Source organism: Necator americanus, chromosome II, assembly GCF_031761385.1.
Source record: "Necator americanus strain Aroian chromosome II, whole genome shotgun sequence".
Taxonomy (NCBI): domain Eukaryota; kingdom Metazoa; phylum Nematoda; class Chromadorea; order Rhabditida; family Ancylostomatidae; genus Necator; species Necator americanus.
In genome coordinates this window covers 23,792,601-23,816,090 of record NC_087372.1, presented here as the reverse complement: position 1 = coordinate 23,816,090, position 23,490 = coordinate 23,792,601, and the positions used below count along the sequence as shown (strand labels likewise).

At 41.5% G+C, this 23,490-nt stretch overlaps 4 protein-coding genes across 8 annotated transcripts; 1 reads left to right on the top strand and 3 right to left on the bottom strand.

Annotated features, from left to right (window-relative positions):
* Positions 1 to 1,275: 1,275 nt before the first annotated feature.
* RB195_019214 (uncharacterized protein) lies at positions 1,276 to 6,720 on the bottom strand (the record flags this gene model as incomplete). Its single annotated transcript, XM_064186968.1, has 4 exons — positions 1,276 to 1,335; positions 1,427 to 1,475; positions 4,720 to 4,770; positions 6,650 to 6,720. The coding sequence occupies 4 exons, from the start codon at positions 6,718 to 6,720 to the stop codon at positions 1,276 to 1,278; spliced, it is 231 nt and encodes a 76-aa protein (XP_064042849.1).
* Positions 6,721 to 6,979: 259 nt separating this feature from the next.
* RB195_019213 (uncharacterized protein) lies at positions 6,980 to 14,662 on the top strand (the record flags this gene model as incomplete). Of its 4 annotated transcripts, XM_064186965.1 has the most annotated exons (6): positions 6,980 to 7,679; positions 7,872 to 11,706; positions 12,091 to 12,782; positions 12,839 to 13,365; positions 13,589 to 14,150; positions 14,574 to 14,662. In XM_064186965.1, the coding sequence occupies 6 exons, from the start codon at positions 6,980 to 6,982 to the stop codon at positions 14,660 to 14,662; spliced, it is 6,405 nt and encodes a 2,134-aa protein (XP_064042845.1). The 4 variants fall into 4 exon arrangements, with proteins under 4 accessions (XP_064042845.1, XP_064042846.1, XP_064042847.1 ...); XM_064186966.1 differs by lacking the exon at positions 14,574 to 14,662 and having other exon boundaries at positions 13,589 to 14,311; XM_064186964.1 differs by lacking the exon at positions 14,574 to 14,662 and having other exon boundaries at positions 13,568 to 14,311.
* On the bottom strand, positions 14,655 to 22,856 carry RB195_019211 (uncharacterized protein; the record flags this gene model as incomplete). 2 transcript variants are annotated; one of them, XM_064186961.1, is made up of 11 exons in its annotated part: positions 14,655 to 14,678; positions 14,729 to 14,864; positions 16,855 to 16,935; positions 17,099 to 17,197; positions 17,291 to 17,416; positions 17,470 to 17,642; positions 19,645 to 19,741; positions 19,807 to 19,925; positions 19,979 to 20,035; positions 21,208 to 21,338; positions 22,377 to 22,440. In XM_064186961.1, the coding sequence occupies 11 exons, from the start codon at positions 22,438 to 22,440 to the stop codon at positions 14,655 to 14,657; spliced, it is 1,107 nt and encodes a 368-aa protein (XP_064042843.1). The 2 variants fall into 2 exon arrangements, with proteins under 2 accessions (XP_064042843.1, XP_064042842.1); XM_064186962.1 differs by lacking the exons at positions 14,655 to 14,678; positions 14,729 to 14,864; positions 22,377 to 22,440 and adding an exon at positions 22,850 to 22,856 and having other exon boundaries at positions 16,791 to 16,935; positions 19,660 to 19,741.
* RB195_019212 (uncharacterized protein) lies at positions 18,275 to 18,511 on the bottom strand (the record flags this gene model as incomplete). The annotated part of the gene is made up of 1 exon (XM_064186963.1): positions 18,275 to 18,511. One exon carries the CDS (start codon positions 18,509 to 18,511, stop codon positions 18,275 to 18,277), a length of 237 nt encoding a protein of 78 aa, XP_064042844.1.
* Positions 22,857 to 23,490: the final 634 nt, after the last annotated feature.

Genomic DNA, 23,490 nt, shown 5'->3' with positions numbered 1-23,490 from the left:
GGAAAAATGTGACGAAAACTGCGAAGATTTTTGATTATGGATATATCGACGTTATTGTTACTCATTTATATTTATATTTGTTATCAGTCTGAAGTCCGGCTAATGTCGGACTTCAGACTTTCTGTGGTGTTCGTTTCGCTCCCTTTCACTGATCAATGAAAATTAATAGTGGTTTATTTATTCTCTTTTTCTCTGAAATTCCCTGAAATTCTGTTTATTCTCTGAAATTAGATTTGTGTTGTTTTAACAACGCTTCCTTCCTCTTTTCCTCTTTTTTTTAAAATATAAATAAAGGCGAAAGGTTTCATAGTTTCCCTTCTAAACGCGTCAGTTCTACACTTGGAGAATATTCAAACAGCCTCAAACACGCCTTCGTTCCCAAAACAGTGCAGACACGATTTGAAAGTACTACTCGAAGTATAGGTTTTCCTCTTGTTTCTTCCTAACAGTTATTGCAGAATAATGTTCTAACATGAAATGGTGTGGACGACATCATCGCACTGATAAAGATAGCGGTTCACGTCAGATCATATAAACAGCTTGCTACTATTTAACCAGCCGTTTACACTCGTATTTCCACTTTCTGAGGGACGGAGGAGTCGTAGAGGTGGAAAGCAATGCGGAAAGTGGATACAACTTTGAAACGTTTGCAACGTCCCATTTACCTTTGTGACATGCACACGAAGTTACTGTGCGATACTTCTGCACCACAACACAGGAATTCGACGCCGGCGGACCCGTCGCACCCTCTTCGAATTTCGTGACACACGGAGACACAGACACACACACACAGAGCTCGTTATTATATATCATGATTATGATACATTCATATATTTCTTATTATTTTATATTTGGATGCATGATAACTAAGGTTTTTTGTATTCTGATCAAAATATTTACGTCCACCAAGAGACCTTCGTAATCTCTAAAGTAATCTACAGACTGCTAAGATAATCTCTGGAAGTGCTCTTTTGTGAACTGATATCTAGATACTTGATACAAAATACTGTGCTTTCTGCTTTGCACATTAGTATCTGCGTTTCAAGAACAGCGTTTTCAGGACGAGACCAGCAAAGCTGGCAGCTCGCGCAATCCTCACAATAGTGCACAGCACACTTCAAAATTTAACAGTTTTATCTCCTTTATAGAACGAGTACATACTTAAAAACTAAAATACTTTGATTTGTTCTGCAGTATTGTTAAGTAATGAAGGTATGGTAAAGAATGTTATGTGACGTCCAAAATGAAGTGATATTACACACAATTACTTCATCGTCAAAATCCAAGAGGGTCCATCGAGAAGAATTCTTCAGGGAATGGATTGTACTCATTGGCCTTGAACAGCAATAATCATTCCGCGCAGGCCAAAACAGTACCACTTTTAAACCACTGAATTATATACAATGAAAGAAAGCAAAAGACTCACGTGAAGAAGACTGGAAGCAGCACGCGAAGCAACTGGTGAGAGAGATCCTCTGCAAGTTACATTTCAACCGGAGGAATGCAAAAAGTCGACTTTTAATGTGTTGAACAGGAGGTGTCTACAGTAATTCAGGCATTTTCTTTGTTCGATGCAAATTTCACCTTCGAAATGGCATGTGTTCACTTTTTGAACACATTCCCCCCGACTATATCATATATGCATTTCTAGTTGATTTTTTTTTCGGAAACTCTGGCATTCCAATGGCTTGTTATTATTGAGGAAAAACCGATAAACAATTCTTTTTTTTTTCTAAAGTTGTTGCGTGCCCAGTTAGAATAAGTCCCGAATTCGACTTTTTGGCGTTGTAGAGTTGAGCGGCGTCCTCCTTGTCGAACATATTCCCAAGTTTTTTTTTTTATCAATCCTTATTTTGACTGACGCTTCGGAGTCGTGTTCTTTCTCCGAGCCCAAAAAGGCACGTGTAGTGCAGTTGGTAAGAGGTTCTGTTCCGACTACACAGTCGGTGGACGGTTCGAGACCGCCCCACTGCAAACCAAGACTTTCATCCTTTCGGAGGCGGTGAATTGAGAGGATCTGTCTGCAAAAAAAGTGGGATGATAAAAACATCTACTACCCCATGCTCATTGTAAAGACTAAACATGCGTTCGCAACCATCGAACGATTCTGAATTGAAGTGAACGCTTTCGCGCATCCCAGAAAGATTGACTAGTGTCAAACACTTTATCCTTTATCCTTTTCGTTTAATGTACCCTCTTAAGTGTTTCTCACCTCACAAAACATGATTTGGCAAACAGATAATTCAAAGAAAACGTTTGCGAAGCTGGCTATGATAGTTCCCACAGCGACAGACGTGAAGCTGTGACTTTTAGCGGACCTGCGATTGCTAGAGTTGCGCTGCTAGTAGTAACTAATAAGGATGCGCCGTGCATCTGACTTTGCAAATCAAAACCGGCAGAGGTTTAGACACGGCGCATCCAAAGCGCTTCCAATTCTTTTAGTACCAGGTCATCAGGTTCGTCTAACGAGTTCGTGACTGGTATTTTCGAGCGGGTATTGTCATGACATTGTCTGCGATGAGCAACTTAAGAGGGTGATGGTTGATTAGCGAGCGACTAAACTACTTGACTCGTGCACACAATGTTCTTTTTGTTTCGCTAGTGTACTCAACCACACATAAGTGACAGATGATAGCACAATTCGTTCTACCATGCAGTCATCTTGTCTGTCATTCGGGCAAACGAGGCAGTTAGGTGGTTCGCAAAACCTGTCATAGGTGCAATTCCAGACTAACTGCTTGTTCAAGTTCGTAGATGTCATGTTCGCTGTAAAGATCGATAACAATCTCGATAGCCTGCTCAGAAATTCCCAACAAGAATAATTCCATACCAGAAAATAGCAGAAAATCTCCAATGCTTATCTCAAGTGGTATGTAAGTGAGTCCTTACAAGACCATAGTCCAAGAACCGCCAACGCCAGCAGCTGCGTTCAAGAAGGATATCACCTCCCAACCTTCAATTCATCTATGGTGTCGGCATCAAAAAGGTATCATTGGAAAGGCCACCTCGTTCGTTCTGCCTCCCTTCGCCCTCCCCCCGCTGAACTGGACGAAGACACTCTGCGCGATGCTTTGAGAAAGAAACCTAGTCCCACTCCTCACGAATTCTCAATGACGTCGGAGGATCCAGCCAAAAACCTACTTTCACGATCTTGGCACAACACAAAATTGACTCGACGTGGAAACCACACGTAATATACGATCTAAATGAAGTTCAAAGTTCAAAATCAGTGTACATGAGTCCTTGCTTCTACGTTCACACAAGAAGAACATTTCAGGGCAAAACATTTTTGCTGGGCACGACAATTGGGTCCCTAGGGTCATCCACACCGTGAGGCCCGTATGCACTGAACCACTTTAAAACGAGGCTAAATCTGACCTACACAAAAAAGATTCTGCTTTCTTATTCGTCGTCGAATTACTTTCTGGGAAATCTGAGACACGCAGTAAGGTACATTCTCTCCATCCAGCCGAAACCCCAGAAGTTGGTCGACACTATTCTGCAGAAACACCCGAAGCGCGACAATGTCTATGTACTTCGTTGTAATGCCAGTCCTCACATTGCAAAGCTAACCCGCCAGAAAATTGCCGAACTCGTACGGGAAGTGCTACACCATACTGTTTACACACTTGAGGTGGTTCCCTGCGACTACCTTCTGCTTCGTGCGTTGACGAGTCACCTTCGCAAAAAAAAATCGACGATCATCGAATCGACGGTCGCCTACCCCTTGGGCACGTATCCACCACAGTTTTGTGTCAACTGGGATCGAAAAGCTATCGTATAGTTGTCTACGAATTATAGATTTTGTATCCGATTGATTGGATCTCACCACAATAAAAGATGAGTGTTTGAAATGGAGAGGAATTTTATTCCGAATTTTTCCTTCAGCAGGACAAAAAATTCAACAATCTTTGTCTTGTTCGGCTCTTGATGATCCTGATTTCAGGTAGTGCAAAAATCCAGCGTTGTTACAAACGTGCGCTCTGATCTACGTTCGCTCATTCCTTCAATTATTTGTCAAAAAAAAAAATTACCGATCATTTCTGCACATAGAATTTTCAATTGAGAGAATAGAGGGTGGTTAGTCATTTCTCCGGAAATGGAACTAAATAGCAGATGAATCCGCTTACTCGTAGATAATTAGTAAAGACTCACCAAGAAACTTTGTACTCCCTTTGTACTTAAGTTCCTTAGCAGTTCCTACACAGTTCCTGTTGACGCAACAGGTGGACTCTGTAGGAACAGTCTGTAGGCCAACAGGCAGTATGATACGAAATTGACGGTGTTGGGATCTCCCGACGAATAAACAGTGGAAAGAGTGCTGGCAGCGTATTGAGTGTGGAACGTAACACCACTTAATTCCGACCAGTTCTCCAGTAAAAGACGTGGAAGACAACATTGTTTGGCACTAATTCCCTATGGTGCAGCACAGTGACGCCTATGTTCACGCTGTTCTTCACGCTCATGTTCGCGGGCGAAACCCCTAATCTGCTGTTCGCAAAGGGGTCCGGACATAGTCAACTTCATGATACGCTGCCTTTAAAGACTTTTAAAAGCGTCCGATATTAGCGAAGTTCAACGTCCCCCAACAGCAATAATGCAAGGAATGTAGGTACTTTTGATTTGATAAGAATTTGTGAGAGACAGCTGTTTTCTTTTAGTCACAGTGGTTTGACTTGTTGACAATTGTTCTTTTCTACAATCATATTATGTACCCACGGCTCAGTATGGACATCAGATCGCATTTCCCAGTCATATGGATCGGAGAACCTGTAAATAAAGGATAGTATCAAGTGCTACAAAAGTAAAAATAAAGTAAAAAATAAATCAAATAAAAAATAACAAAATAAAAGTGAAATAATTAAAGGCATCACCCCACAAATCTGGGAGGGGGGGGGGACGAGTAGAGTCAGAGTAGACGTAACAAACAAGATTCGCAGGGTTGCGTATACCTCCAGGAGCTTCATCACATGATCTCTTATCATGAATGAGTTGCTATATGTAGCTACAAGAAGATGCGTAGTTGGTGAGCTGATATGCGCTGAAATCTAACAACAATGCCAACTTTCACATTATCGACCATTACTGTTCCCACTCCCACCACAAAGGGTCCTGGCACTCCATCGATGGGTTGCCTTAGTTCAACACAGGAACTAAAGAGGCAAAAACCTCAACTAATTATATAGAACTTATGGGTGAGTGCAGCATTACTTGAGATAACAGAGTGAGAATGGTGGGCCCTCAGATAATCTCAGATGTCGTCATTATAGCGTATTTCGTTTGTTGTAAAAAGTTGTGGGCAAATTTAGATCGAGATGACTGAAACACATGTCTACTCGGTTCGAGGGCTTATTGATTGGATGGAAGAAAATTGAGGATTCCACCGATTCCAGACCGATTCCAAGATTTGGCCTTTTCCATTTTCTAGATATATTGGTTGGAGAATTCTCATGAGCAAATCTGTCACTGCTGCCGATAGGGGAAGAGGTACTCGTATGATGTGCCGCCGCGTATCCGGGAGGCTAATGATAGTCGTTAATTGCAGCACGCGTCTCCTGACACCGTCGCCACAGTAGCCCGATTGCTCCGCTTGTGCTACGTCCCCCTGAAGCCCCGCCCTAGCCACCCTCCCCATACATTTCGCCGCGTCTTACGACACTTTTAGATTCGAGCGAAATAGAAAGTACCTGGTACTAGAGATGTTGTTTGAAACACTACATAAAGTATGCTCGTAAGTTAATGTAAAAGAAGGAAAGAGTGGAAGAGGTTTATGTAAGTGATATGCCATTTAAAAATGTGAGTGACAATGAAATTGTCCTGTTTTGATTTGTTAGGTGGAAACAGCTCATCCATCTCTGGGAATGCAGGAGTTTCTTCGAAGAATGTCCCAACGATCGTTGTAATGCCATAGTTTAAAAAAAATTCGCTTTTTGGGAATTTCCATTTGTTTATCTAGCTGGGTAAAACTGGCATCCAACACCTAACGAGGCGCAAATAATGTCTCGCAGAAACATTGTACCTAAAGATATATCTCGAAGATACAAAGGTCTTTGTTCGCCACTAATACACCCGACCTGTCATACTGATTTTATGCAGAGAATAGATAGAAAGGAAGCGATAAAACGCTGTTGAAGGACGTTTAAAAACCATAGAAAGTTTTATTTAATAAAACGTACAAGCAAGTTTTGAAACATTTGACATGCGCGCTATATAAACATTATATCAATGTAAAATTTTGAAAAGGTAAAATTGTCCTGACATTTGTATCAGGACCCGAATTCTGCGTTGCTATGCTATAATTTTGGCGCTGTATCATATATCCATTATACAAACATTCGGCATTGTAAAGAGTTATATTTTGACGGTCATCTTATCAAGATGACCGCCCACGAAGTCTGTTTATTCTACGATTGCTCATTATGGCTAATTTGTTAACGACCACCCAGAACGGGCTCATTCCTGTGTTTCATGGCTCCCAGTGAGCACATCGCTTTCGCCTATCAATAACTTCTTCGCCTATCAATATCGTCTTTGTCTGTCAATATCGTCGTCGCCTATCAATATCGTCTTCTCCTATCAATATATTCTTCGCCTATCAATAAATTAGTATACTACTACCACTGAACCACCTGTACTCTGAGGCAACGACCTTATCGCTTTACTAATAGGGCATAAAGAAGGATCCGTATAAATCCTTCGCGCCAACACATTTTGGTGCATCGGCTAAATTCGATAAAAGCCGAGATCCTCAAACGGATCATAAAGTCCAGCCCACCCTTCGCTGGCAGCAACAAATTCATTGTTGCTTAATAAAGTCCAGCCCACCCTTCGCTGGCAGCAACAAATTCATTGTTGCTTAATAATGTCCAGCCCACCCTTAGCTGGCAAAAGCAAGCTAATAGCTACTTAAGCATATCTCTCGTGCAGTCTAAGGTCACTGCTTATAGCGTATCAACGCTACGATTGCTCTCGCGTCACAATGACACTTGTTTTTCACAAAAGGCCGATATTGCTGAGTGCAAAAACGCTGCAGTCACTACTGGATAAGTACAGTACTTACTCAGATGAGATAAAACCATCAGGAACAGATGAGGAAAGGTACGAAGAGTATCTCAGTGCCGCAAATTTGCTCTCTGGAAGCATAGAGACAATCAAAATGAGCAGAAACGCTTTTCAGGCATTGATAGATAAATTGCAAAAAGAATATGAAGAAGCAAGATCTAAGGGAAATAAAAAAGACCTCACAAATGAAGTTGAGGAGATTGAAAATGACGCGCAATTCAATGAAAGGATTGCAAAGGCAAACGAAATGGTATATATACTAAGTGCCAGAGTCACAGAAGCACGGAATCACATGGGAAAACTTGCAAGGAAGATGGGAATAACTCACAGAGAGCCCACAAAACAAAAACCTGCAAGAATAAATGAAACTCACGCAGATCAGCAGACCGCAACAGAGTCAACTGCGACTGAGGAAACCGAAGAAGGTTCTTCACAAAATGACGCCATTTGGAACAACAATTCGGAAGACAATTCAAATTCCGAAAAAAGTAGAGAAGACGATGAAGATTTCATATGTCGTACTCTCAAACCAAGGCAACTAAGTTTGCCACGATTCTACGGGGACGAAGAAGAGTTCCCTGAATTTTGGGCAATATATGAAACGCTCGTTGACCAAAGTAAGGTTTTAAGTACAGTCGAAAAAATGCTGTTACTTAGAGATAGCCTCAAAGGGAGAGCAGAAACAGCCATAAAAGGCATACAATTGATCCCACAAAATTATAAGTGGATGATTAATGCTTTGAAAAAGAAATAGGGTAATAAACCGACTAACAGAGCAAAAATAGTGCAAAAATTAATCAATTTGCCAGCAGCAAAGAATGATGCTGATAGCTGTATGAACACGTTCGACAAAATTCGAATGCTCGTGAATCAAATGGTCTCTGCAGGCCAAAATATACCACAAATGCAAGATGCGATGTGGACAGAGAAAATTTTGGAGAAATTTCCTTACACTATAGTGAAAAACGTTCTTGTTACAATTCAAGATCAAGATGAAGTGAAAATAGAAGATGTAATGGATCATCTTGAGAAGGAGATTAATGCAAAAAAGTTTGTAGACGCACGTTTAAAAGGTCGTGTAAAATTTGAAAACCATCCGAACCGAAGACAATACGGTGTGGATGTTACAGAACCCCCAAAATTGGGAAAAATTTGTCGTTTTTGTGACAACTCAAATCGTATATCAGCGAACTGCCGAACAATCACTGATATCAAATCAAGGCGAAATATGGTGAAAGAAGCCAGACAATGCTGGAAATGTTTCTCAGAAGAACACAGCAGTTATGACTGTCAGAAACCAAATTGTCCTAAATGTGGCAAAATGCACGATGTAAGCCTTTGCATTTCCACTTCAAATGATGGTACCAGGACAAGATATAGCGCTGGTGACCGATCGCGCAATCAAAGCTCCTCCAATACCGTACCAGTTCCAAGAAATAACACTACTACTCGGAATCAATACGGCAATGGCCGCAATAATGGTAACGTCCGCAACAATCAGCAGACAAATCCTCATACAGCTGATCACAGTACTAACCATTCAGCCGAAGGTTCCGTGTACATTGACAAAAGAAAAGAGCAAGTAGTCCTGATGACTGCCGAAGGAAATGTTTGGAATAATAACACCAGACAATCCGAAAAACTCCTGTTTTTCTTTGACACTGGAGCTGAAAAAACCATCATTAGAGAGCAGACCGCAAGGGAATTTGGTCTTCCGACTCAGAAAACCGAAATCTGCACAATGTCAGGTATAGGTGGACATACCGAAAAATATCAAACAAACATTGTCCCCCTCAAAATCAGCAATGCCTTTGGCAAGGAGATCCATATGACGATTCAAACCAAGCCAATTATCACCAATGGCTTTTCGTCTGTACGTCTCAACGATGCAGATAAACAATACCTCCAAGACAATGAGATTTGCATAAACAATCCGAGAGTTCGCGGTGAACATCAAAACCCGCAAATATTAGTCGGTCTAGATAACTATTACGACCTCGTAAACACAGTTGACACTATAACTTTGCCATCTGGATTACGCACTGCGCGTACGGTATTCGGACCAACGGTACACGGCAAAGGGTCAATCAATTCGCAGCAAGAAGCGACAACGATAACACATGGCCTCAGCCTCGTTCAAGAACAGAATGAATCAGAAATTCTACAGAAGTTGTTCGAACTAGATGGTTTAGGAATATCATCAGAAGAATGTACTAAGAACGAAAACACATTCGAGTACTTCAAAAGCTATTCGAAATCAATATCGTTTGAAAACGGCGTTGTAACCGTACCCTTTCCCTTGAAAGATAATGTCATCGACCTAACGGATAATTACGGAATAGCGTACCGTCGATTGATTTCGTTACAAAGACAACTATCAAATAATATCCACCAACGTGAGTGGTATAACAAAATAATGAACGATTATATCCAAAACGGAGTTGTCGAATTAGTCCACGGACAAAATAAAAATTCGGCCGGCACTTACTACATGCCACATTCCGGAGTTTGGAAGCCAGAAAAGGCAAAACCATTGAGGATAGTATTTGATGCTTCCTCTAAGAGAGTCGGACAGCTTTCGCTGAATGATGTGATCTACACAGGAGAATCCTTCGTGAACAAAATTCATGATGTTCTAGTTGCAAGTAGAACCAGTGGAATTATTCTTTTATGCGATATTGAAGCGGCTTTCACGCAAATCAGACTAGTGGAAGATCATAAAGATTTGTGTCGGTTTTTATGGCTGAAAGACATGAATAAGCCTCCAAATCGAGATAACATAGCAGAATACAGATTCAATCGTTTGCCCTTCGGTAACACCTCGGCACCAAGTATTCTTAACATGGCCATTCTGGCATATTTAAATCACAAGAATACTCCGCTCTCACTGGAGATTGCAAAACATATTTATGTGGACAATATTCTATTATGCGCCACCACCAAAGAGGAAGCACTAGAAAAATATACTGCTTCAAAGAATATTTTCCGTGAAATCGGCATGAATTTACGAGAATATATTTCAAACTCTGCTGAAGTTAACAGAGCTATCCCAAGAGAGGATAGAGCGCCCACAGACAACATAAAACTTCTTGGCGTCAAATATGACACCAAATCGGACGAATTTGTGATGAAAGTTACAATTCCACAAAAAGAAAAACTAACCAAACGCGATATTGTAAGCCAAATAAACTCGATCTATGATCCCGTAGGCCTCGCAAGCCCACTGATTATAAAACTGAAGTCTCTAATGAGAGAAATTTATGATACAGGGATAGAATGGAAACAATACGTTCCGCAAGCGCTGTGTATTAAATGGAATTCTGTAATGCAAGAGATAAACAATGCATGTATAAGGGTCAGTCGACCATTGCTACGTTCTCCCACGTCTCACACCTCAAGAATTTCCTTATGGGTGTTTTGTGACGCCAGCAAAATGGCAATATCGATATGCGCATATCTGAGGTGCGAAAACACTAATGAGATCACTTCATTGATTAGTGGAAAGAGCAAGCTAACACCAAAAAAGATCCAGCAGACTATACCACGCTTGGAATTGTTGGCTATCTTAATAGGACTGCGAATGGCGAAAACCATTCTTGATTCAATAAACATTGAAATTATTTCCGTAAATGACGCCAGTGATAGCGAAATAGCACTTCAGTGGATAAGGTCTTCACGCAAACTTCCGATATTCGTGACTAATCAGAAGGATCGCATTTTGAGATTGAAGACTCAAATCGAAGTCAAATCCATCCCAGTACATCTATTTCATGTTCCAACACATCATAATCCAGCAGACGTTGGAACTCGAGGCACAACGGCAAGCCTCATCAGTGATCATGATTGGGTGAGAGGACCCAGATGGCTAGAGCACGACCAGCAAACTTGGCTTATTCGATCCATAGATAACCTCAGCTGTGATCAGTTTTACGAAGAAATAGAGGACAATCAACATGTGAATGTTGAAACCACAAACGAGTCAGCGGAATCATCCCGTTTAATAATAGATCTAGCTCGTTTCTCTCGCTACAAAACAGCTCTTCGAACATTCTCAGTTGTTGGAAAATTGCTGAGTAAATGGGTGAAACGGTGCAATTACACCAGGTCAACATCGATTACACTAAACGTACTCTCCCTCTATACAAATGAAGATGTCATTGCTGCGGAGGATATGGAGATCTCTGAGAAACTCATCTTAGCAGCTATCCACGAAAACATCAACGTGCAAAAATTGCAGAAACGATTCCCAAATCAGAAGATTATCAGAGACGAAAAAGGTATCATTCGATACAAGTCACGCATTCAGAACGCCAATTTGCCATATGATGCAAAAATGCCAATTTTCATCCCGAATTACTCGGAACTAGCCAGGCTAATCATTCATGACCTGCATTATGGAAACGCACACTACGGCAAAGAACAGACATTAGCGCTGGCAAGACAACGATTTTGGATTCCCCAGCCATCTAGAATGATCAAGAAATATCTGCGTACATGCATTACGTGTAAGAAATGCCACGGATTGCCATATGGAGCACCAGAGATGCCACCATTACCAACAGATCGGGTAATAGTAACCAAACCCTTTGCCAATGTTGGATGCGACTATATGGGACCATTTGAGTCAAACGTCAAACAGAAAATGTACGTCTGTTTATTCACATGCCTCACTACCAGGGCTGTGCATCTTGAAAGGGTCGAAAATTTGTCAGCGGGTGCATTTTTAAGCAGCTTCATCCGTTTTATATCTCGAAGAGGTGTTCCAAAACTCATCCGAACTGATTGCGGAACGAATTTTAAATTAGGATCAAAAGTGATTGAAAATTTGTTCCTAGAAAATGATGAAAATGGTAGCTCCGTGATGAGCTACAGTGTCTAAGAAGGCATAAAGTGGATTTTCAATCCACCTGCTTCACCATGGATGGGAGGCGCATGGGAAAGAATGGTTGGCTCCGTGAAAAGATGCTTTCAAAAAAGCATTGGACGTAAAAAATTGTCATTTGAACAAATGACTACAGTAATTTCAAGAATTGAAGCGATAATTAATACTCGTCCGTTGACAAAAGTAAGTGCAACGGATCTTGATGAAATACCGATAAGACCTATCGATTTCCTACAAGGAAATCTAAAGTACTCTATTCCAAGCACGCAGTTACAGTGCAGTAATGGCGATACAGTATATGATCCCGAGTTGCTTCAGACAGTTGCGCAAGCACAGGAAGCATTAATGTTTTCGGAAACGATCGCTACAGTATTTTGGGAGCGATGGAACAAAGAGTATCTTACATCCTTGAGAGATAACCAGAGAGTGCTACTAAAACAACCGCGGCATGTGACAAATACACCGCAAATTGGAGAAATTGTACTTATTGAGCAAGAATTTCTTCCACGTGGTAACTGGATGTACGGCAAAGTACTAGAAACAGTACCAAGTGCAGATGGTCTTGTAAGATCAGCGAAACTCCTTACGCCAAACAAAAGAGTTATCCAAAGACCACTCAACAAGTTGTATCCCTTAGAAATACGTAGTTCTGTGGAAGACTCACATCTAGAACTCGAAAAAGACTCCACTTCTGAGCGGGAGATACACCAGAAAGAAAGAGTAGATTCAGCAGAATCATCTTCCCGCAGAACTCGTCCAACTAGACAATCGAAAACACATGCCTTAAAAGTCATCCAAGAATTTGAAAGAAGTCTTGACCGACCTTCTACTTCTTCAAGTAGGTATCCACATATCTGCTGATGGCTATGTTGGCATTATCAACTATATGTCCAGTGACAGCGACAGCACATGAGAACAACTCAATAAAGTGCAACGAAGGAAGAGTAGAAATAGTGCCTCCTTCATCAAGATTTGAGCTTTGCATCAACGCAATGTGCAGAATTATGTCTAACGTATCGAAATCGTATATATTTGAATTGGAAAAATCATCATTAGATGAAAATAGCACGATTACGTTACGCTCTGAATGGGAGAGCTCAGTGGTCTTCTCGACTATGCAGTGCGAACCGCCAGACTTTTGCGAAAAATCGGCCTTGCTGATGAGCAAAGATCTTATAGGTAATCCTCACTGTTGGCCACTTGGAGCCATAATCACCTTAACAATGTTAGTTTACCTTTCGATCAATAGCATCATGTTGATCATATGGTTAATTAAATGCACACGAAATGCAAAACGGAAAGGAACTCCGAATTCCACATCCGAAGAAGAAACAATTCCAATGAGAACATTCAATCCACATCCGATCAATATACCGTCCGCCTTGTTGATTTGTGTCACACTCTTGGCACTAGCAAGCAAGGTAATTACTTGCCAGCATGGATATATGAGGCATAGTGTAGAGGTAGTCTGCGAAAATCGCGGAAATTGCACTTATAATTACAACGAGGAAGTTCTATTCAATAGAATCAACTCCAATCTTTGTATTCAGCTTAATTATGCTAACAAAACGATCGGACTTATAAAGATACGTTCGAGACCAATGAAACTGTCCTGTTCCAAAGTTTCATTATTCTTCACTAGAGAGACGAAACTCAAGATCTACCACACAACGAGATGCTCACAAATGGGCTCTTGCACTCAGTAGAATTAGGCTGGACGAAGTAATTCCTGAGTTCAAAAGATCATCTCCATATCCAGGATACTCAATTTGTGGTAGCACATGCGGCGGTATAGCATGCGGTTGCTTCCTACCATTTCCAGCATGTACGTTTCTGAGGATTGCTCATGTTCCGAAGAAGACGCAGACTGTCTTTGAAGTAGTAAGTTGCATGGAATGGCAACCAGTAATCCAAATTGACGTCGATTTCATGCTTTATAATAAAGGAAAGCTGAAATCTTTCAGTTTACAACCTTATGTTACACAAAAGTATGATGAACTGTCACTGACAGTCATTTCTTTGCAAAAACCTCATTCTCCATTGATGGACAAAAGATTCGCTGTAACCCCAATGGAGGCGATGATGCTACCAGATCATTATCAACTTCCCGTTGAATGCGAGTCAGAAGCATCTGCTCTCGATGCCTTTGTGAACTGCACAAATCGCATGATCTGTTCTTGCGAAAATATGAAAGCACCGCAAACATGTCAGTGTCCACATGATTCACTCCAAAATTTGAGGAAAGAAGTGTCAAATGTAATGCCCATACGCACTCCGTTCACGGAAATCTTCAGTGATAGCAAAGAAATCTATGCGCTCTCCAAGCAAGGAGAGCGCATAGATTTCTTTGCTTATTGGAGGCACTGAGTTCATAATCAATCAACCATGTGAGATCTCGGTTCGTGGGGTCAAAGGGTGCTACAGCTGTAGCGAAGGCGCAAGAATCGATTTCCTTTGCAAGTCATCAATAAACTCGTGGGTTACAGTACAGTGCGAGAATCACGTTTTCCCCATTGAATGCGGCCCAACAAATACTTCCGTGCAAGTTATTTTAGACTTCGAATATTCGGTAGTATCACAAGTGTGCCACACATCATGTGATGGCAAGAATGTTACCTTTGATCTACAGGGAACACTCGTGTACCATCCAAGAAGCAAGAGAAATTTGCTCTCACAGACAGAAGTGCAAGAGCTACATGCAAAGAATTCATTACTTAATTTTGATCTGCCTGATCTAAATCCACTAATGAATACCATAAAAATGCACTGGCATATAGCCCTTACCGCTTGCGCCACATTGGCTTTAGCCACTGGTTTGACGTACTTATTCGGACCCATAATGGTCTTAATGATAGCCAAAATAACGCGGTCACTAACAGTCAGCATAATCAAATTCGCTTGGAGAATGGTTTGCTTGGTACTGAACCTATTTGGCAAGATCACTGCGTGGATAATTTGCAATTACAGGCAATAATCAAGCTCGAATCATACATCATATCATCGTAATAAGCACATTTAGTGATAAAAGAAAAATAAAAACTCAAAAAAGAGTACTAATTCTACTAGTAAGCCTCCGCCGCCCAAGGCCGCACATTCGAATAATAGGATGTGTCAGCTCCTGGAAAGGATCAACTATGAATTCTCGTAGTTGATTCTCGGATTCCGAATAACGACGCCAACGCCAACGAGCCGCAATGGAACGATGCCGATGCTATCTCCAACAAACTGCAATGGAACGACTCCACCGCCGCCGCCGACTCCAACAAGCTGCAGTCGAATGAAGCAAATAGTGAAACCTATCGTCCGGTGATCATTGGCATTTGACTCGTTTCAATAATTTTAATTGTGTGGCCCGGAGTGTCCTGACATTTGTATCAGGACCCGAATTCTGCGTTGCTATGCTATAATTTTATCATATATCCATTATACAAACATTCGGCATTGTAAAGAGTTATATTTTGACGGTCATCTTATCAAGATGACCGCCCACGAAGTCTGTTTATTCTACGATTGCTCATTATGGCTAATTTGTTAACGACCACCCAGAACGGGCTCATTCCTGTGTTTCATGGCTCCCAGTGAGCACATCGCTTTCGCCTATCAATAACTTCTTCGCCTATCAATATCGCCTTTGCCTATCAATATCGTCTTTGCCTGTCAATATCGTCGTCGCCTATCAATATCGTCTTTGCCTGTCAATATCGTCGTCGCCTATCAATATCGTCTTCTCCTATCAATATATTCTTCGCCTATCAATAAATTAGTATACTACTACCACTGAACCACCTGTACTCTGAGGCAACGACCTTATCGCTTTACTAATAGGGCATAAAGAAGGATCCGTATAAATCCTTCGCGCCAACACAAAAATGTAGAAAGGAGCTTAAAGAATGTACACAAAGTAATAAGCACATAACGTTGCTCTGCGTATTGCTGCTGCAGTTGCAAGTTGGACATGACAATTCGTTGAATGGAATCGAAGCAAGCACATGCGTATGCATTGCGAGTTTATACAGAATAGTTAGGGCGTGAAATGTGTGAAGTTATGAGATGTGTGAAAGTATATGCATGTTATTTTTCCTTGCATCTTCTTGAGATAATCTTCGCTTGTGTGAAGTTACATTGGATACTTTTTCTCTTTTATTCCCAATAATATACGCTTAGTCTACCATACCCGTACATCAGAATTTGCTGCGTCAATTCGTTTTTCACCCCCTCCCTTGAAAATTCCCAGTATCCACCGCTTCGTCGCGAATGTCGCGCGCGGCGTTGACTGGAGAGCAATAGGGAGGCGGGGCGTAGGTGATGTAAGGCGGTTGTGAAAGATGTCTCGCTGGTAGAGCAGCAGCCTTGAAGGCATCACCCCACGAATCTGAGGTGGTGCAGATTTCAGGTGGAGTATTCGTGTACGGAATGGGAGACTATAGATTCCGTCCATTTCTTCCTAATTGCCGTAAAAAAACGGCCCGGAAGATGAGGCGCCGCACAAGGCTGGCGCGCTCCAGTCGAACTCCCTGTAGAAAATAGTGCGCCAGAACGTCTGAAGCCGTATCTTCCGGGCCGTTTTTTACGTCAATTAGGAAGAAATGGACGGAACCACCCCTCCTCTCTATAGTCTCCCATCCCGTATACGAATACTCCACCTGAAATCCGTACCACCTCAGATTCGTGGAGTGATGCCTTTAATTACGCGGAGGCGGGCGGCGCTGAAGGAAGGAAGGACAGGAACCGTCAGCCGGTTTTCACGAGTACCTCTCGTCCCGCACCCCTGCTGATATAAGGTCACAATTGGGATTTTTTTCATATTTGGGTACGACAACAGGGAATATCTGCCCAGGGGGATATGTTAGTAAGATCTTTGATGAGCCCAACCGAAACCGCATTCGTTGTCAATAATTGTAAGCACCAGCCTTATTCTTCCAGCTTTCATGACTTGTAACAAGAGTTGATTAAGTAGTGCATAGTTAGGACGTGTATAATAATTCAATGTCCTAAAATAAGCACGTTATTGCCCGAAATCGTTATACATTGTGAACAATTCTGCAATTAAAGGCTCTCAACGTCGAACAAGTTTTGTTCCTGTTTTCCTTGGCTCACAGTAAGATTCACTTTTTTTATAAACTCATCAAGAAAAAAGTTTATAAATCTCCTCACGTAAGATGCTCAGCGAAGCCGATGAACTCAACAGGGCAGTTTGCCATCAAGTCCTCCAAACTAATTTTTTTCTTCATTATCAATATCTGTCTTCTTTCTCTATAAAAGATAGTTTTTGTTCTAGATTTATAATTACGTAAAATACTGTAGTATTGAACCCTTAGGAAGCAGGCACACATAATATGCCATTACCTCGCCCTCGACCACGGTAGAGCTCCACGTAATTCCACGAGTGAATATAGAAGGGACCAGAGATCGTCACCTCGCCCTTGTTCCCCTTTTTCGTGAGTATTTACAGAGCAGTACCGTAACGTTCCTCTTGAAAAATGAGACTCATTGAGAGACACAGCTTATTGCGCATGCTTCCATACCTAAAGTGAGCCTTAGGGCGCGGCCTTCGCATCTTAGTCTTTCCTGTATAAGAGGTCACTATGTACTCTCTTGCAAGACCAAAATCGAATATATGAATCAGTCGGAAAAATGGTGTTCCAACCGGTCCTACAGCCAGGTTTGCTGGCTTCAAATCACGATGGATGAAACCAAACTGAAATTCAGTTGCTTTTACCATTGTTTCCTTTGAAAAAAATCTCAGCGATACTAATGTCCTGTCTCCATGAAAAAGTGCAATCATACTCACTTATATTAACTCAAATGTATTAGGTTAATAAGAAAGTTTTGTCAGTTTTGTAATTTGCATCTTTATTTCTTTAGTTTAGCATACGATAGAAATCAGGCGCCAGTATCATCGTCATTGTTAGTCACTACTGCGAAGTCGTTTTCTCAGAACTGGGGAGACACGAAGTCGAAGAAGAGAGCGACCACCCGACTAATGTTATCGAACTTGATGAAAGTTTTATTGGTGAAGAAAGTTTTAAGGGGCGCGATAAGTTATAATGAAGGAGATGCACCAAATCTCGATTTGGCTTGCGTGGGCGCGTCTTCTCCTTGAGAGAGCCACGAAGGGATTTGCAATAGTAGAGTACCCAACTCAAATCTTCAGTAACCAAATCTTCTAAAACCTCCTTTCGATGCCGACGGATAGAGGGAGACCAATAGAGGTACGCCCGGGTGTACCGCGCAAAATCCGCCAAAATATGATTCATCAGGTCAGCGCTTTCCTGTACTTGAGAGTCTCCAGGAGGCTGAGAACGGTTGGATGGCTACACCCGAGTACTATCACAAGCCTGCAGGTGTTCTTTGAACGCCGAGGGCAACGGAGTCTTCCACACAGTTTGGACGAGGGCTGTCTTCAAAGATTGCCTCCTCTTGCGAAGAGAACGAACCAGCAGTGCACAGTCCCGATGGTGATGGTCCCCTCTCCAATGTGTGGATGATGTTGCGGACTGCTGTCGTCGTTCCACTGCCGCGGTGCCACTGATAGAAGATGACGGCTCTGCTCTTGTGAAGTTGCATCGTGTTTTCAGATGGGCAAAGGTACCCGGGTATACAAATTTTTTGCGGAGAAGTTTTGAGAACGTTCTACAGCTGCCACGTGATGCATCATTGGTACCGATTACGAGCGAAAACTCTGGAATTTTCAGAGAGCTGGCAAGACTTTCTTCTCAACCTATTACAACTGCCATAAGTTTTGTTTTCATTGCTGTAGAATGATGCTGTGCTTGGAATAGAATTAATAGAGGATTACAATGAGAATAACATTAACATTCTGATGGATTTATTGAGTAAGCGAGGAACGAGTGTTTGACAATCATCAATGATCTCTTCATATTGTTACGTGAGTTGTGGCTCGCATGCACCTCTCAACCAAGTTACATGTACGGTGGTGACACTAACAGATCTAGGATCAGTATCAAAACTCAGCTCCAATTTTTCCCGCAAAACAAATCTAACTGAAACTCTTCTGTATCTATGCTATTCGGTAGTTTTCTTCAGTAAATAGGGGCTAGTATTTTTATCCCAGTCAAAAGAAGCCACGAGGCAGAGGAATATTCTTAGAGTACTGAGGATGAACATGCTAAGGGCAGCTTCGAAAGACTGATGAAAGTTTGATGTGACAGTCGTGTAACTCTGAGCCCACATTTGGGGTGACATATATCCAAAGATTTAGCTTGTCAGTTCACCAGGGGAGGGAGAGAGCCAGGATTATAGAAGACATCTATTACTGCACTATTGTGGAGTCAACAATGAAGTAGATTTGAGAAGAAGATAAATCTGGGTCGAGATTTCCAATGTCTGCTGGGCTGATCGCTGACTGATGGCTGCTGACAACGTCAGAGCTGCAGCTGTTTTCAATCGACACCGAAGCAGTCCAGTACAAGTCTGTTCTTAGCAGATTCTGCTATCACGTTATGTAGTACCGGGCTTATCCTGTCAAGTGTGTGTGGTGTGTGGTGTGTGGTGTGTGGTGTGTGGTGTGTGGTGTGTGTGTGTGTGTGTGTGTGTGTGTGTGTGTGTGTGTGTGTGTGTGTGTGTGTGTGTGTGTGTGTGTGTGTGTGTGTGTGTGTGTGTGTGTGTGTGTGTGTGTGTGTGTGTGTGTGTGTCGGCTCAAAAACATTGGCACTTCTTTCCTAGTGACAGAACCTTACTTTTCCAAGACATACGTCATGAAGTTGTTTGAGTGCATACAGGACATTGATTCCTATGCGCACCTGAGTAGAAACGCTACATATTTTTCCATAATATCTGAATAACGCATCAAGTTAGAAAACAGTGCCGTACTGCTGCCGTGCTTCAAAACCTCACTATACCTCAGTATTTTGTTTAGACTTGGTCCAAGTAAGCTCATGATTAAGTACGAGTAGTATAGTTTTTTCCCTGAACCTAATACCTGTGGTACGAAAGGACATCCCTCAAGACGTCGCAACACCTGCAACGGAGATTTTCACTTATTTGGTGAAAATAGAAAAATTTCAAATGGACCTTTGCTTCTAACTTCAATACACCATGTTCTCTATTCAGTTCCACCTTGAACGCCGCCTAAAAAGTGTATTTTCGCGTCCTATTTTTTCTTTCTTTTTCTTTTTTTCTTCTATTAACTACGGGAGGGCTCACAATCTACTACTTCATTTCGATTTCGAAAATCAAGAATATGAGAAAATTGAGGTTTTCTACTTCAGTTGCTAGGAACACTGTTTATACAACCAAAGCAAACGATGACGTCATTTAAAAGTTTGCTCTCGTTTATCAACAAGGTTTTCTCTCTTATCATTTACTTCTGCATTATTTCTCATTCTTTTTTATTTACTTTGTTGAAACAAATGATTGATGTAGAATATAACAACCATTACTGTGTATAACATCGAATCATTTATAGGGCGGCGTTTTCTCGCCCACTCTCCAGATAAAGAGATCAAACGAGAACTGAAACATGAATAGATAATTGTTGAGACCATTGAATTCTGAGACAGGGACAAGTCTGACTATCACCTGAACCTGGTGGTCCCGCTTTCAGTGAACGCAACCAGCTATCTGACTATGCACTCGAAAATGTGGGTTTTCCTCAACTTGCTTTGTTGTACTGTCGTAAGAGGGTACTTCACCCTCTGGAGTACGAGAACGACATGTCTGGCATGTTTGGCATGTTCGACTTCTTATCCGCCGCAAAAAAAGACAGCGCCAGTTTTCTCTGACAATAATTGAGTTCCGGTTTGAGTAAAGTTTGCAAATTTTTTTGTTCGTAAGATTCTCTGACTCAGTCAAAGTGCGTCCCATTTTTTATCTTTCTTTTCTGGTGTACCATTAGTGTATGAGAGTAAATAAAAAAATAATGGCGCAATTCTCCCAAGTGCCGGAAAAAGGCACTGTCGTCCATCGCAGTGCCAGAGTTGATAGACCTGCCGCCTAAAGGAGCATGCAGTTCTGTACAGATTACTGAGATATCTGCATGCAACTTTAGCAGGACTATAGGTAAGACGCATAGAGACCGTACCATCATCACTGTCGGAAAGACTGTCTTTAAATGTGGTCTGCAATATATGAAGAAGTATAAGTCACGATCCAATTTGTTTTTGTCCAATTCCACAAAATCAAAATAGTTATTAATGATAATAATAACTGTTATCTCTGTGATACGCTGCCTTTAAGAAGATGCTCAACATGAATTGTCACTTTATTGTAAATTTTTGACTCGTACCGTCGAGAAAACCTACCAAAGCTCTAGTTTCAATGTGAACAACTTTGTAGACGGCACCAAATCCTCCTTGTCCCAGCTTCTGTACGATTCTCCATTCATGAGCAACAATACTTCCTTGTTTCAGTCTTTTTTCAAAGGCGAGTCGAACTAAATCGAGGTAGAAGAAGGCGGTTGTAGGTAGTTGAAACTTCGTTTTGTTAGTCTGTCAGTTAGTCTGGCCAAAACGACATGAAGTTTGGTGCAATCGCACAAGCTGTCGCTCTGGAGCGTGTTTGATGGTTCGCAGATGGCTCGTATGCATATTTGTTGATATTTGCTGTTATTTCTCTTATTGTTGTTATTTTATTGTTTTACATTTGCTTCTTATTTATTTCCTGTCGTATTTTACATCTCTTCCCTGGTATTACTGTTAGTTGTTGGGCTCAGAGATCTCTATACTATCTTTATTGGTTGTATCTTATTATAATTCTTCTATAACAAAAATAGTGAGCAGACCTAATATAAATATCAGAGCAGAAGCGTAAAAATGAGAAAGGAAGAAGAAAAGCACAAAACAACAGTAATAACAACAATTATTCGCCAGTGACGTTTGTCAAAATCCCAAGCAAACCACCCGCAAACTGTCAAGAATGCCGTCGCTCGTTGTGCGATAGCACCGGGTTTCACATCGTTTTGATCCGACTATATCATTTCGCTGGCAGGTTGTCTTACAAATAATCTCCGGGAGTTTTTGAACTTGTTTTAGCGGTGAGAAATCATGGAGCCACAATGATGACTGTTGCGTATTAGTTTTACCCGTGTCCCAGTGGAATCAAAATAATAACTGAAACCGAACGAGACTTTTTATATCATAGACGGCGCTATACGTTGGACTTCTACACAGAAAGACGCGCCGGGGTCGAAAAGCGGTAAAATGAGGTGAGACAGATCTCAAGACGTGTGATTGGTGCGCTTCTGCAGAATAGTGTCATGTAATAACTAAAGCGAGTTTGTCAAGAAGTAAAGGAGACGCTGTTAATTGTTTCATGGCCGTGAAAACTGCGTGTGTTCTGCTTAACCCCTCCGTACCCTTACATCTCCGTTCCCCCGCAAGTTTTTCTCATCACGTAGGAAACGTCCTTTCTCCAAAAATCGGAAAACGCATACGGCTGCTTAGATAGTTGCCAGCAGTTTACGTGGTCTCACGTGAAACCTCATCTTTATCGGCACGATGAAGAGGTTCACTTCGCTTCATTTCGTGTGGGCACATCTGCGCTTAATGTTGGCCAAAAGATGAGATAAGCGCATACTTCAAACGTTCAAATTGTGGCGATATCAAATTAGTATAAACGTAAAATCAAGTTCTTTCAATACTCCCTAACTGTAGTACTGAGGCATTTAGGAAGAAAACCATGGGTTCATCAATGCTTAAATTTCTCAGAGAAAAGTAGGAAAGCGTCGTTAGAAAAAGTGCAAATTTAGAAAATGTCACTGCTTTTAACTTCTGCTTATCATTGAAGGTGACCGGAGAAAGGATCTCAAGAAGTCTGATGTCCAGCGTTACTCGAACTCTAACATATTAACCACAGGTAACCTTTTGAAAACCCTGTGGGAAGACAAACTCTGCCAGCAAAGGCAGGAAACCCTAGGTGGCTGTACAATGTCTTAAAGTAACATACTTCTCATATGCGTTCTGCCACATCCACAGATGCCGAAAGAAATAAGCCTTACCTACTTTTTATTATTATTGTGATTATCCTCATTGTTTGTTATTGTTTGGAATAGATATTTATAGCGATAGAGTTTTCATTTACGATACTACAAACACAAACCGCCAGGATTCGCCAGCCTCTCACACTATTTTTCAAGCACAGATACATATATAAAGAGCAGATGTGAAAAATACTAAGGTATCAGTTCAAAGTACAGTCTTCATATACATTATCCTAGAAGTCTGTGGATTAGAAAGTTTCTTAACACATGTAATAAATGTTCGATGTCTGATCAGTGTATATAAAAAAAGACGTTAGGTGACACGTTTCCACCGTCCAATCGGCAGAAACAGGTCAATGTCAATAAAGTCGATAATTGCCTAGAGGTACTTTCTACTACACACTGATATCCGCAACCAAAGGTCTGCAGTTTTCATCGCACTTTGCAAATCCTAGATGGTAGTTTTGCAGCGGAGGCGTAAAAAAAGTTATGAAATCTATCATCGCTGGAAGTCCTCGTTTATGGACTACGCGTATCTGTGATCGACTGCTTCGGCTAGCCGCAGGAGTCAAGTTCTGTCCAATTCTATACGAAGCAAAAGGAGAAC